This window comes from Maniola jurtina, chromosome 11 (assembly GCF_905333055.1).
Source record: "Maniola jurtina chromosome 11, ilManJurt1.1, whole genome shotgun sequence".
In the NCBI taxonomy this organism is placed as follows: Eukaryota; Metazoa; Arthropoda; class Insecta; order Lepidoptera; family Nymphalidae; genus Maniola; species Maniola jurtina.
The window spans coordinates 10809693-10825742 of record NC_060039.1 but is presented as its reverse complement, the minus strand read 5'-3'; the positions used below and the strand labels follow the sequence as shown (position 1 = coordinate 10825742).

The 16050-nt window shown below is 36.5% G+C and overlaps 1 protein-coding gene across 2 annotated transcripts; it reads left to right on the top strand.

Annotated features, from left to right (window-relative positions):
- Window positions 1-8865: 8865 nt before the first annotated feature.
- Window positions 8866-14659, top strand: LOC123869290. Of its 2 annotated transcripts, none has more exons than XM_045912137.1 (4): window positions 8866-9100; window positions 9690-9825; window positions 10396-10523; window positions 14422-14659. In XM_045912137.1, the coding sequence occupies exons 1-4, from the start codon at window positions 9081-9083 to the stop codon at window positions 14594-14596; spliced, it is 459 nt and encodes a 152-aa protein (XP_045768093.1). In that variant the 5' UTR covers window positions 8866-9080; the 3' UTR covers window positions 14597-14659. The 2 variants fall into 2 exon arrangements, with proteins under 2 accessions (XP_045768093.1, XP_045768094.1); XM_045912138.1 differs by having other exon boundaries at window positions 8871-9159; window positions 14422-14657.
- Window positions 14660-16050: the final 1391 nt, after the last annotated feature.

The window sequence follows — 16050 nt, the reverse complement described above, 5'->3', positions numbered from 1 at the left end:
AATTGCATTGTTGACGTAATCATTCTACGAATTGTAGCTCTACCTATAGTGGACTAGCTAGCAAAGTTGGACAGCAATGTGCAGTTTTAAAATTGTTCTCAAATTTTTGCTTACGTTAGCAGCCGCGTCAAAGGCTTTTTTTTGTAATCTACAATGGAGCAATACAACAAGTTTCATGTGCAATTCACACACTGTGAACAAGCAATCGATCTAGCGCCACGCATACAGCGTTACATCCAGAACAAAGAAATAAGTACATTGAAAGTTCAATAAAACGTTCCCTCTTGCTGTATCTCGCTATGTGTGCTTTTTCAGATTCCCCAACACATTAATCCTAAAAAATAATAAAATAAAAAAGCCTTTTAATTCTCATATTCCTTAATTAATTACATAGTAGATTAGTTTTGTTAGTTATTACATTTCCCTTATTTTTCTAAGTTAGTATGGTTAGTAAGTGAACAATTTTTGCTATGGAGCATGAGCCTCTTTGCGGGTAAAGGCCACAGGCACATTAATCCTAATCCATACTAATGTATACGATGTCGGATAATATTGGAGGATAATTTCTGCTTAATCAAGCCGATAGGTATCTAGTCCAGGTAAAATTTACAGCCTTTTTACTTAAAATCAGTAAAGTTTTAAAGCCGAACTTCCCGAGTAGATCATAAAGTTACGAGTAACTAGTGTTTCATGGCGCACTTTTTAAAATAAAAGTCTCGTAGCTACCTCACATTTCATTTCTTTCGAACAACCAATTTTTAGTTAATTTAATTTGTTTAAGTATTATATTTGTTTTATTCACGAAAAATATTCACACAGCTTACAATAATCATAATTTGATCATAAACTCGTTACTCGAGTTTCCCCGTTAGGTAATACGGAACTAGGTACAATATAAGTAAATTATATTTCTTCTAAGTTTTAATTAGTTTCACTTTCCATAAACTTATTATTTTGTTTCTAATCACGAGGGATTTTTCAATTACTTTCACTGAACCACTTCTGTATAATTTTATGCCCATGACAATACAACTAAGTAAAATAAAACCATTTTCATAATGCTCCGGCCACATTAAGGTTAACGTTAATGCCTGACAACGCCATAATTATCACGATAATCAACGCGTTAAACTGAGTGGCCACACTTGACCAGTTAACGTCTAATGCCAATTGAATTAAGGTTAAAATCATCTAACGCCGAATATTACAGGAGAGGAAAATTGACGTTGCAACCACCCTTGCGCATGGTGAATGCAGTGGTTGTATGAGTGGGGAACCCGAAAGATTAAAGGCCAATTCATACCAAGCACGCACACGAGACACGTGCGTAGTGACGCGCACAATCCCCTAACACACCGGGTTACGCATACGTCCACGCTTTACGCAAGCGGTGTGCCATGTTTCATACAGTTCCATACATTACAACGCAATGGTACGCGCTACGTCTACGCTTACACAACGCTTACGCAGCCTGTGTGAACGAGCTATAAATGCGGTTCTTCTGCGTTACTTGTGTACGTAAAAAAGTGCCTACATTACTATGGAATTACACTATGAATAATAACCCTATAATTTTCATTTTTCTAATTCAATAAATTGATTTTATTTTAAACGTTTAACTTCAAATTCACCTATGACCACTTTTTTTTAATATTATCTACTTTCTTCATGATTTGTAAAACTTGAGAATTTGAGTTAGATAATAATTAGGTCAATTTTGTGATTTGAAAACGAACCAAAAGTAAAATGTACTCGCGTGTTTTAATGTAAATCTAATCACGTTTTCAGCTTTTTTTTTTGGAAAAACCTCGTAAAACTTTATAATTGAGTTTTCAAAGTTATCTTTCTTGGTTTAGGTAAGTAGGTAGGTACCTACTACTTATTAACATACTTTTTTGTCATATACATTTCGTACTCCATCCTGTCCTATTTTTATTTTGGAACAAGAGCCTTGAACTTGTGTGTGTGCGTACCTGTGTGTGTGTGTGTGTGTGTGTGTGTGTGTGAGTCAAAATATAATCTTTATAAGGTCTATATTAATATTTCTATAGTAGTAAGGCGATATTCTATCTTATCGTCACCTTTTAAAACTAAAAGCTTTAAGGTTCGCCCTGCTTAGAAAAGAAGCTCACACAAACAATGTCGAGAAATCTTTTTGTTATAACCTTCCACGATGAGTTGATTCCCACGATACACAATCAAAGCCCACGCGTTTCTTAACAATATTGACATTCTTGATGTCAAAAATGATAAAATATATAATATTTTAGGATTTTATTATAAACAAGGTAGGTTTGGAAATAAGGGAAATGATGACTAGTGACACAGCTGTTACGACACCGCATATCATACATCGCGCTGGTTAAGCAACGCTGACCAATGTTGTAACTAGATGAACGACCGACTTTGGATGTCCTAATTCAGGCTTTTTCATTTTCTACGCACATTGAGTCGGTCTCGGTTATTATAACCTTTTCGAATCTACAATTATTGTGATAACAATTTTTAAATGTAAGAGCCCAAATCCTATAGGTACTCTTAATCGAGGCGTATGTAGAAGAATCTAGGATCCAACCCAAGACCAAGAAAACCCTTACCATTACATGATTAATGGGAAAAGGTGAGGAGAGGAATAGGACGCAACCACGTCGTTCACATTCAACTACATTTTCAGGAAAAAATTTGATCGGAACAGTCTGACACTTTCAAAAGGCTTATAACGAACACGCAAATTCTCTCCCTGCGTCACGAAAAAACCTTTTGCTACGAAAATTCATGACCGTTATTATTCAATAGCTGACCGTCCCGGCTTTGGCTAGAATTTCTAAGAAAACCTCTTGTAGTGGGGGTCCTTCATCGATGGAGATCTTTGTTATATAGAGAGACTAGCTGATGCCCGCGACTTCGTTCGCGTGGATGTAGGTTTTTTAAAATTCCCGTGGGAACTCTTTGATTTTCCGGGATAAAAAGTAGCCTATGTGCTAATCCAGGGTATAACTATCTCCATTCTAAATTTCAGCCCAATCCGTCCAGTAGTTTTTGCGTGAAGGAGTAACAAACACACATACAAACTTTCTCCTTTATAATATTAGTGTGATGCAATCTCAAGTTTCTAGACCCATACATTGATTATGTCAGTTAGTCAGTTTATCATTTTATACTAAAATAAAATAGGTAGGTAGAGAGGAGAGATAAAGAGATAAAGGTTGTGTGTAGGGATGATTGTTTGTTTATTTGTATAAATTATTGTGTAGGCTACTTTTTATCCTGGAAAATTAAAGAGTTCCTAAGGAATTTAAAAAAACCGAAATCCACGCGGGTGAAGCCGCGGGCATCTTCTAGTAAGCTATAAATTATGCCACATGGGCAAAGTCGTGGTAAAAACCTAGTATCTATATAATATATTATAAGTATCGATTATTTACTGCAATCATTCGAGGTCGCAGATTGCAATATTCTTCCACCTATTAAATAATCATACAAGAATCATACTCATAATTTATTATCTCTTCGATGACGAAGTTTTTTGCATTGATATTACGTTGCTTCCGTTCGTTCGTTGCGTGCGTATATTTATTATTATTATGATAGGTAATGCACCTTTTTATTGGGTTATAGTCTTTATCCATATTATAATTGCGAAAGTGTGTTTATTTCTTGGTTTATCCTTCAAACACGCCGCAACGGAGCAACGGATACGGCGTGGTTTTAACACATACTTACTTTTTGTCCCGGAAAATCAAGCGTTCCCATGGGATTTTAGTCTCGCGGGCATCAGCTAGTATTTAATATATTATTGCCTAATATTGCAAAATGCGCCATAAAAAGAAAATTTCTTCCATCGTAAAAGATTTTACTCGTGTAAAAGATTGGACTGAAAAAGAGATTACAAATGGGATTACTCACAGCGAATAAACGAGTAAATAGAGGTTTTCCTTTGATAAGATTTTTCGACCCGTCATTAGGTGTAGGTGTTGTACCTAGCATTTAATTTGCCAACTTTTTTAGTCTTCATGGTTTAGAATTCCTGAATGTTCTTAGGCTCAGCGCAGACTGTGCGAGTAGAACACGGCGCGGCGGCACGGCACGAAGAGTGGAGTCAACTTCGCGGCCCGTAGGGTGACCTCTAGATGTGAATCTGCTGAATTTTTCTGGCATTTTAAACAGCCACCATAGACATATAGCTTTCCAATAGCGTTTCATACTAACAATATTTTAGCATTTCATTTCACGTTTTTCAAAATCCTGCAGGAACTCTTTGATTTTCCGGGATAAAAAGTAGCCTATGTGTTAGTCCAGGGTATAATCTATCTCCATTCTAAATTTCAGCCAAATCCGTCCAGTAGATTTTGCGTGATTGAGTAACAAAAATCCACATTTTCACATTTACAATATTAGTAGGATTAGGATTAGGATTATGGGTAGTGATTTTTAGACCAAAATCATCTTATGGCTACAAAGGGACCAGCCGACACACGTCAATCTTGTCAATCATTCATTCATTCGTTCGTCATCCGCGTTCTACTTTGCACACTCTACGAGGTCTTGTTTCGCTTAAGGTTCCACGTAAAGGACTAAAAGGTTTTTAAGAAGGTGAAGCAGTCGAAAGATCTTGCACAGGTTGTTTAATCTCTTACCTTTGACCCATTTGCGACAAACCGACATTCATAGAGGCGAAATTGCTAAGGAAATTGCTTTCCGTAGATTGTGTAGGTAGGACCGAAGTAAGAATGACACGCTCTATATGAGCCTGCCTTTGACGAGATAATGTAGGCACCTATCTTAAAGCTTGGCAAATTAATGTTTTGTGAAGTATATAAAAATACTCGTCATGCTCCAGTATTACATGTATTTGTATTTAATTACTTATAGTTATTATGTGATAAGAACAGATAATAACTGTCTCCTTGTGAAAAGCCGTAAATGATGAAAATCCATTAGAATCGTATCCAAAGGCCTCCGCTGTCCGTCCGTTTGTCCGTCCGCATGTCTGTCAGTCAGCGGGTTGTATCTTGTAAACCATAATAGGTTGAGAGCTCAAATTTTCCCAGAATGTGTATTGCTAACCGCTATAACAATAAATAATAAAAATATCAAAATGAGTGCCATGAAAATTAAGAAAAATTGAAAAGTGTTATTTTTTGTACGGAACCCTTCGTGTGCGAATCTGACTCGCACTTGACCGTCCTTTTTTATTTATTATTACTTATCATTTATTTATCTTTTGCATCTATGTGATTTATTTATTGCATTACTCAACTTGTGTTTTTACTTTGATTTTATTTAGGCTAAAGACATTTTTAATGTTTTAGGTTTTTTTTTAATTTTATATTACTGTTTAATTCGAGAAAACCCCTCAATTTCCAGTATTTTTACTAGCATACTGAATAATTTATGCTAATAAATAGGACAGAACTTTAAATTCAAAGGAAAAAAGTTTCACCATTACTGTTATCTCTACTTAATTCGAGCAAGTTAACCTAAGTGCAAACTAAAATATTCAAGAGTAATACTCCTGAATACGTTTTAACTTCAAAGATATTATGCAGAAAGAATTTGAATATCATTAAACTATGTAGAGACTTTCTAATATTTATATATCTGTGGTTGTAAATTGCGCCTTGCGGCGTAACCTTTTAATTCGTTAAGTGCTTTCTTATTTTATCGGATTAAAAAATTATAATCTCTCTGCGTAGTATTCTTCGTTGCAGAGGGTCGTAACATTTAAGCTGATCTTTTTTAGGGTTCCGTAGGTACCTCAAAAGGAAAAACGGAACCCTTATAGGATCACTTTGCTGTCTGTCTGTCGGTCCATCTGTCCGTTCATAAAATACCCCACTAGGTATAGTTATCTTACTTTGAAAATTAAAACACATTTTAATTTTTTTCTGTGATGTTAACACAAATTCACGGTTTTCAGATTATTCCTTTACTTGTGCTATAAGACCTACCTACCTGCCAAATTTCTTGATTCTAGGTCAACGGGAAGTACCTACCCTATAGGTTTTCTTGACAGACACGACGGACGGACGGACGGACAGACAGACAGACAACAAAGTGATCCTATAAGGGTTCCGTTTTTCCTTTCGAGGTACGGAACCCTAAAAAGAACCTGTTTCATGACAATCTGAACAGAATAAGGTAAAAAAAATGCCGTGTTAAGCTATACAGTTTCCGATAACCATGTCGGAGAGTTGCCAGCAAAACATACATTAAAAAAAAACCTTTATATTATACTTTAACCTTTATATTATAATTATGAAGTTGGCTACAACTCTATTAAGAGTACACTGAAACTTTATTTAGTTCAGCAAGTAATATTGATTAAATTCACTATAGGTACAACCAAGTTAATGTCTGCCGCCTTTCTTAATATCCGCTCTATTACAGAGGAAATTAAAACTGTCTTCACGGAATATAGATCCAAAAGGCCATTTTACGTCAGAGGTATGCCAGAAGGCTGCATACTATTAATTTAAGTTTACTGTAGCACACCCAAATGTAGCACTTGTATGTGTAAAAAAATATTTTCTTTTGCCAAAAGTAAGCGTAGGTGATTCCAAACGTCGATAAGCAATAATTATCACTTAACATTTTTTGACTAAAAGACCTTTAATCTCAATCAAAATTCATTCACCTGGTCTCTCTCGTGATGATGTGCAGTTAGAGGGAAAGGGTGACATGCACAAATAACGTTTTTTCCGTCATCTGTGGAAACAGCACTATTTTTAGTTCCACCCGCCAATGAGTTATTGCTTCGATGAAACGGACTCTTAAGAGGGCTCTCTCCGTCACTCGTTTCATACAATCGTAGTTCCAATTTCATTTGAATATTAAGCAACCAAAGTCCATGAAATTTTGCAGACATATTCTAGAAACTAATATCTATGTCTGTGGTTTTCCAGATTTCTGTTAAAATATTCGGTTTCAAAGTTACGCGGTCTTAGAAATTTTCATACAAATCTTTGCGCCCCTGTAATTTTAAAACTACATATTTTTAGAAAAATCTAAAACACCACAAACACAGATATTAGTTTTTAGAATATGTCTGCAAAATTTCATGGACTTTGGTTGCTTAATATTCAAATGAAATTGGAACTACGATTGTATGAAACAGTGACGGAGGGAGCCCTGTTAATAGAGTAGTACTACACCAGAGAGCTCATCAAAACTAGTATTACGTACTTTATTATTGATATTTCAACATTTCTAGAAACATGACGTAAGTTACTTGTTTCGCGAGAAGATAAGTAGGCGAGTAAATATGAACCACGTGCGGGACATCAGTTTATCAGATAAAACAAGTTACGCCGGCATTGCATTTGCGTTACGGCTTCAACTTACCTTAGAGCATTTTAAAATGTAGACTTGAATATAGGCATATTACCTGGCAAATGGTACCTAGTATTACGAATGACTAGTACCTACTTTTAAATTTAGAGGTCCACTCCACGCATCTTAGTGTTTGTCGGTTGATACGGTTAAACATTATTTCCTAACAACGAAATACCTTATAAGAAATGGAGTGTATTTTGCTTTATCAGTATTACCCGTCTTATTTTAGATTACATGACGCCAAATACAATATGAAGAATATTAAGATGTCAAAATCCATTTCCATATTAATAGATATAAAAAATGCGAAAGTGTGTCTGTCAGTCTGTCTTCTAGATTTTTACCGCCAATCTGTTTAACCTTTAATGACAAAATTCGGTATACAGACAGCTTGCATCCCAGGGAAATCAAAAAAATGTTAAAATCAAAAAGTTACCACAGATTCTTAAAATCCTAAATCCACGTGGACAAAGTTGCGGGTGTCATCCAGTTTATATTATGTTTGATATCAAAATATAATTAAAGGTGAACATACTTCCTAAGAGTTTGGAATTCAATATCACGTTGAAATTAACAAATAAAACAAATGATTTTCTAGAACAAGCATAATACTTTAAACCGAGAAACCCAGTTATTGACGTTGAATTCGTATAAATTGAATCGAGTTTTCAACTCTTCGTATTTTGAAGTTTAACTGGAAATATCAAAACTGCAATTTTAAAGAGTTTGTTCAAACAATGTTTTATAGCTCAAATACCCATTCAATGTATTTTGTAACTCCATTTTTAAGCGCCACTTTTTCGTTCCAGGCAGGCAGGTATACGAATATTATGAACATAAAGAAATTTGTATAATATATTTTAAAAGGTTAGTAATAAAAAGAAAGATATGAAATAATATTGAAAAAATTGCTAGTAAGTAAAGTACTTAGCCACATTAATATTCATATTGGAAGAGCTTAGGTACTGCCTAAAAGTCGTAAAGAGCTATAAAATCTAAAAACATTATAAAGTGAACTTATAATGAGTATTTTGTATAGACTTTATTTTGGTTAAAATGTGGTCTAGATTTTAACCAAATTATTTCAATAATTACCTTCCAATAATAATAATAATTAATTGCTGTTTCCATCCTAGGTACAGATCTAAGACGTTTCTTGTTCTTCATATTTATGTACGACTAATGTATGCCCGCAACTTCGTCCGCGTAAACTACACACATTTCAAACCCCTATTTTACAGCCTTAGGGGTTGAATTTTTAAAAATCCTTTCTTAGCGGATATCTGCGTAATAATGCTATTTATCATCCGTCTGAACTATGCGTTTATAGATCAGTCAGTCAGTAGGTCAGTTACCTTTTCAGTTCTCTGGACTAATTATATAGACTCATAGGTATACATGTGAAAATGAAGACACTAGTTGAATTGATTACCTTTTCAGAGTCAGTTAAAAACTGGAAAATTCCAACCACAGGTTCCAATTGTCACTATTTTGTTTGTTACAAAACAAGCAGCGTTAACTTTGCACAGAAAATACTTTCTGCCGCTTGCTTATTCTCTAGACGAAATCAAATTACAACTTGTTGCATAGGATTACCGAGACCACTTTCCTCTCCCCATAAGCGGTTCAAATTACGCGACCGTTTTAAATTTTCGTATCCCCGCTAGGGGTTTGAAGTTCTAAGTGACGTTTTGTAAATGGTAACGTTATACGAAACGTGTAGTTAGTTGGGAGGATATGCAGAAATGCCTCATTTTCAAATTAGGTTTGTTTGTGTTGTGTTTGTGCTGTCCTGGGAATATGTGCGCGCGAAATGGGAATTAAGTGAGTGGAATTTTGTTTGACAATTAACTGCATTATGAACATAATTCATTGTTTATTAATGTTCTACAGATTTTGAAATTGTTTTAAGTTATTTTTGGTTAATTAAGGCCTGATTCAGTTCAGTCAATAGTGGATGGTCCAGCACACTGGATATCAACCTTAAGTGAAGTAGGTGGATGAGGAAGGCGGAGCACCGTGTGTGAACGTGCGTTCTTGGGAAGGTCTTTGCCCATTCTTGAGCAATGGAAGCACTCACCTTAGACTGATGATTGAAAGCTTGTTTCAATCTTAACCGTGCCAGTTCCCTTTCGTGATGCAGTCGTGTTGTTGTTAATAATTATCTACCTATCTACATTTGCATGATGGTGGTCACATAAGTAAACAGCGTAAAAACTAGAGATTATGTTTAAATTCTGCGGTTGCGGTAATTTTTGATATGTACCTATTTCAAAATATTCTTTATTGCTAAAATAAGATGGTAATTTTGTTTAACTCGGGGTCCTTTTCACTATTTTGCTTGTCGTTTACAGACTACTGATGGTTCTGGGGCTTTTGATAGGAGTGCTGTATGGACTGCATCTCCTGGCACAGGATTATCAATCAATAACAGCGCCGAAGTTCCTGCGAATGCTATTCAAACGTGACCTTAACTCTACCACGAATTACGTAAGTTTTGACACATTACCTGTCCCTAGCTGCGAACCGTACACGGTCGATCTAAGGTTCACAAAGCAGCTTGGTCTTGAGTGACCGCTTCAAGCTGTGACTACATAGCAAACAATCTTCTTTTCATTGTCATACATATTATGGTGTGCCGTCGAGCAGTTAGAGCTTATAACTGGCTGGTATAGCAATAACAAAAATAGTAATTAGTGGGTTTGTCAGCAAAAAAGCGAACAAAGTAATAATAAAATCTATCTTAGAAGCAACCAGGGCTCGATTTGGTAGCAGACTTATCTACAACATAAATTCTTAAAAAATATTGATAGTAAAGTTATATATAACTATGGAGGGATAAAGACCTTCACAAAAAACCAAGGCCCAAAGCTCGAGACGCCTTGGCGACAAGCTTTTGCGAGAATGCAAAAACGAGCTTAAAAAACCATCCAATCGTGAAACGCCTTAAAAGGAGTCGCTCCGTCACTTACTCCATACAATCGTAGTTCTATTCTCATTTGAATACTAAGCAACCAAAGTCTAAGAAATTTCTCTTAACGCAAACGTATTATTTTACAGAAGGCTACAGTAAGATGGGGAAAGATATTGCGCTATGATCCAATACAATGCGCACGACTGTTCTATTGTGATCTGGGAGCACATTTGCCGGACAATGAACTACGACGAGGTTTCACCTACATGCTCGCGTAAGTATTGTGAAAAGGTACACTAAATAATTTATACGAAAGCACTGCATTCAACCGGGAAAACTATTCTTGGTTCAGCTTTATTATTCATTTTCTTCGTCCCTTGGGGAATTTTTATTAAAGTTTTCGTAGTCCGCGGCGATGCAAACCTGACCAAGCTTAGTATTAAAATGTAGTAGCTACCTACTTATTATATTACATTGTAAAGTTAGTTCAGCCCGTCCGCTCGAAAGTTGAAAGCTTAGAACTGTTAAGAGGGCTCTCTCCGTCACTCGTTTCATACAATCGTAGTTCCAATTTCATTTGAATATTAAGCAAACAAAGTCCATGAAATTTTGCAAACATTTTCTAGAAACTAATACCTGTGTCTGTGGGGTTTTAGATTTTTCTAAAAATATGTAGTTTTAAAATTACAGGGGCTCAAAGATTTGTATGAAAATTTTTAAGACCGCGTAACTTTGAAACCGAATATTTTAACAGAAATCTGGAAAACCACAGACATAGATATTAGTTTCTAGAATATGTCTGCAAAATTTCATGGACTTTGGTTGCTTAATATTCAAATGAGATTGGAACTACGATTGTATGAAACGAGTGACTGAGAGAGCCCTGTTAACGATTCCATACTTTACGATCAGTGGTGCACGGAATGTGGATTTTGCCGAGCATTTGTTTAAATAAAGCTGGACTTCGGCAGATTACGGACCGAAGTTCGACCGAAGACCGAAGACCGGTTAAAGTTCGCGCGCTTTCATAACGGCGACAGCGCCTCTCACGTGCTATTCTTTCGCCCGGGCGAGCGAAGGTCTATGGCGCGCATTTACTATGACTTGACTTTTTAAGAGTTCCGTACCTGAAGGGTGCTAACGACACCCTTTTACTAAGTTTCCGCTATCCGTCTGCCCATAACCGAGAATAATATTCAGTTTTGGGTTAACGATTGACACCCAATACTGAAATTCCAGGATTGTAACTCATTTCGTCTATGAGCTAGAGACCTTTGACACGCGGACAGACAGATGGACAGATGGACAGACAGATAGACAAACGGATGGCGAGTCTGACTCGCACTTGACCAATTTTTATTATGGCATGTGACAGACACACTGGACCCACAAACCATCATGGTTCCTTATTTTACTACGGATCCCAAAAAACGTGCGTCGTCGTGCTGTATAAGTAAACTTAGAAATAATTATGGCGCTCGGAGTCATTACCGCATTTTATCGTGTCGTGCGGTGGCTCGCGCAAAAACATCAGACGCCCTGACAGTTTACTCAATAACCAGTTCAGTCTGGTTCAGTCTAATTTATTCTATCGGTCAGGGATTTTCCTAGTTTAAATTATTTTGTACTTAATTGGATGTGTAGGTACAAATACTCGCTTGTTGGTTTAAACTTCAACCCTCGTCCTCATGTTATTAGAGAAACTTCGCTTACACAATAATACGTGATGATCCCCACTCGGACCTCACTTGAGACAACCCGGGCGCACTTCAATTACTTTATAAGACGGTGAGGTACACTTCCTTCATGCAGGAGACTACTTAATTAGTTACAATGAAAACAGTGTTCTATATTCCTCATTATTATCTACTGAAAGTTTGTTCCAATTTTTGTTACACAACTGCAAATAACAAGTGTAAATTAAAAATTTATAACACCCCCGACAAGTGAAGGTTACAGTAACTAGAAAAGAGCTGATAACTTTCAAACGGCTGAACCGATTTTCTTGGATTAGGTATAGCTAAGAACACTCTCAAGCCACCTTTCAAACAAAAAAAACTAAATTAAAATCAGTTCATTAGTTTAGGAGCTACGATGCCACAGACGATACACACGTCAAACTTATAACACCCCTCTTTTTGGGTCGGGGGTTAAAAACAATTAGTTTATTCTAGACAAAAATAGTTTATCATTTTATATTACGTATTTAAGCAAATAAAATAAAGGTACTAATTAGATACCCATTCAGATAGAAATAAACATTTATCCTTATATGAATACCGGTTCACATCCAACTTTCCATGTTACATCACAGTACAACTACATATACATAAATTACTAAGAATAAGAAAGGCAAGCAACACAAAGTTTAGTGGTATTCGCTACATGGTAACCTGATCGTTACTTTTAAGTTTTCCGAGCAAAATATACGAAAATAAATAATTATATAACCACCTATAACCACGAAAAGTTGTGATAGGTCGTTGTTCCTTTTAACGAGTATAATCGAAAAACATGCCTCTAGGGCGCAGACTGTCCGTTAATTTGCGCTATACCCATACCAAAAAAGAATACCCACCCATGTTAAAATAATACCCATCCCTATTAAAATAGTATGTTGAAAAATCAAACCTGGAAAATTCGATGGGTAAAAGAGTAAAACCTCGAACACACAAACCGCGACGCCAGAGACGCGAGATGGACACTGTACGGCAGAATGACTACACTTACGTAGTTCATACGGCATTTGGACCGCACGTTTTTTGCAGGATAGATCTTATTAAATACGGTATTGGCACATATTTTTAACCGACTTCGAAAAAAGTCGGGCGGGCTTTGATTTTTAGTTTCTTTTGTTATGCTTGCTCGACTTCATATAATATAAATTGCACGTGTAGAAAAAAAATTTTTTTTTTTACTTTTTAGTGTTTGTGATTTTTGAAATCGGTTTTCCTTTTGAATTTTTTTTATCTTTTCATCCATTCAAATCTCCAATATCCATTCAAATGTATCTTGTACTGCAAAAAATGTGCACAGTTGTAACCGTGTGAACGGTTGTACCGAGATATGTGTATGAGCCAGAACGTAGGTCTTCTATACGATTAATCATGGAAAAAAGCATGCGATGTTAATGCTGTGTGAACGGAGTCTTACGATGAACGCGCGCTATTATGATAATACTATTACACATATTGTAAATAGGTACAAGGAATTGTATGCATCAGGTCTCACACGGTTTGCAAGTACAACAGCGTGGCTCTATCCGAAACGTGCAAGTCTTCAGTCTTTACACAGACCCGTGTACTGGAGGGTGCTATTAAATGTTTTGTGGTGTAATACCACAATAGAGATGGTTATATTTATATGGTTATATATTTTGTATTGTGTTCAAACCTTAAAAAGATTATGTTTGTTTGTCGTGTAAAATATAATTATAATTAGCTGTTACTTTGACTGTATACAATAATGTATAATAAATTAATACTAGATGATACCCGCGACTTTGTTAGGTTTTTGAAATTTCCCAGGGAACTCTTCGATTTTCCGTGATAAATAGTATGTAGGAAATATTACGAGCAACAATCCGTATGTAATTGAATGTGGCCATTGTGTGTGGGTGTGAATAAATATGGTCATTATTTATATCATCTAGCGATAACCAATCTACTCCAATTCATACATATCAACTTGCTTATATACACTTTTGAACATTAAGCTTTTACGAAATCGCGCTACCAAACATGGTCCTCCTTCCCCATCCATCATCGAGTCGCGTCCGTGTTTGTGTTTTTAAAATCTCTTAAAAACTCTGATTTTTCAGGATAAATGTAAACCTACATTCGTTTCTGGGATGCGAACTATCTCTGTATCAAAATAATGTGCATATAGGTTTTTTAAATAGTGTAGCAACTTTTTGATTTTTCATTCGGGCCAAAAAGTAGCCAGCCTGTGGCCATCCCTGAGATGCAGGCTATCTCTCTATCAAATTTCGTCAAAATTCGGCCATGAAAAGGTAGCAGACTAAGAGACACACTTTCATATTTATAGCTACTTATTATTATTTAAGTGGTGCATTAGTAATCATAAATAATTTAATCAAAATTTTTGAGGTGTCCATTATTGCTCGCCAGCTTATATTCACTTGAACTAACTTTGTCTGGCATTTATTTCAGTCTAGATACCAAAGAAGAAGATAAGACTGCGATGGAGGAATTCAAGACGGCGTACTTTCATGGCAGAGCGCTTCGCAGTAATCCTGAGCTATGCAGAGAGAAATACCCGACGTGCCCGTTTAAAGCTACGCTGTTATTCGACTTGCTGCACTATTTGTTGCATGAAAAGCTTTGAAGGTTTTTTATTAGAGGACAATTTACCGTTTGACTAGTGTTCTTACAGGGGTGGCGCTTCCAACATCAATGGTTGTTTTATACAAGTGGCATTTTGGGACTCCGTCTGTGATGGCGTTTGCTGGCGCGCGTGCTGTGCTTGTTTGGAGTGTTTTTTTTTGTTAAGAGTGGATGGTTTTTGTGTTAGTTGATGTTTATTGGTGGTGGAACTGACTGGGAAGCGCTCTAAAGGGGCCTTAAAAAAAGTGGCATTTTGTCGACGATAGGGAGAACTGCTGCCGTTGTCACGTGACAGTGACTGCCGTCGACACTTGTCGAAGGAAGCCGCCAACATAAGGCGACAGCCACCAGTGTGTTGATTGACAGCCGCCAACGTGTCGACCACAGCCACCGAAGCATCAACGACGTCGCCACTGTCGTCAAAAAAGTGCCACTTGTCAATACAGGGCTACTGCTGACATCATCGCGTGTCGGTTACTGCTGACGACGAGTGTTGCAACTGCTGACTCTTCAAGACAGCTGACGGTAGCCACCATCGTCGACGGCCACAGTCACCCATGTCATAGCCAAAGTGGCATCGTCTTCAAGCACACTATGATCTAACCAGGCACATTAGCATCAATCACATGACCACAATCCCAATTACAATTTTATTGTGATTTATCTGAATTTATAGTATACCTTGTCGATGCAAAATTGTAGCTTTATTAGTTAATTTAATTGTAAGAGTGTCAGTAAAACAGAGATAATTGTATCATCACTCTGTATCTGTTAAACTACGGCGGTAGGCCTCTAGATAATTCATTATTAATGCAATCTAATATTGAAGCACACTAAACTGGCAGATACCACTAATTAAAGCCCCTAGTGTAAGTTAAAAACGTTACACTGAAGTAACAGTTAAGTTAAAACTGTATGTCAAATCACTAAGTTATTGCTATAAATGAAAGAAATAGAATGCTAGAAAAACAAAATCCACAGAAACTACTAAATCCGTGGAACTTTCGGAATCGAATTACTAACGTTTCTTCTTCTTCTAGTGCCATCTCCTATAGAAGGTTGACAATCATTAAGGCTTACTGGATTTTGTTCACCGCTGCTCTAAACAGTGACCTTGTACTCATATTGAACCACTGTCGAAGGTTATTAACGTTATTAACCTGTGCGTAACTCTGTTCTTTCGTAATGGCCAGAAAAAGACGGAAATATGTCGTGACAATATCACAACTGATATGATTGCGTTCTATCAGGACAAATTCCAGCAAGTTTGTGGATGATAATAATAATTATGTCGACGGCAAATCGCTATTTCGGCCCTTTACTGGCAATGATACATATAGATAGGCTGTACTCATTACTCACGTATTTATTCGACGTAAGCCTGACTAGTTTCCAACCTGCATTAGGGTGCTGGGTCCCTATGAAAAACGACCCCGGATGAGTTCTAAACAAGTT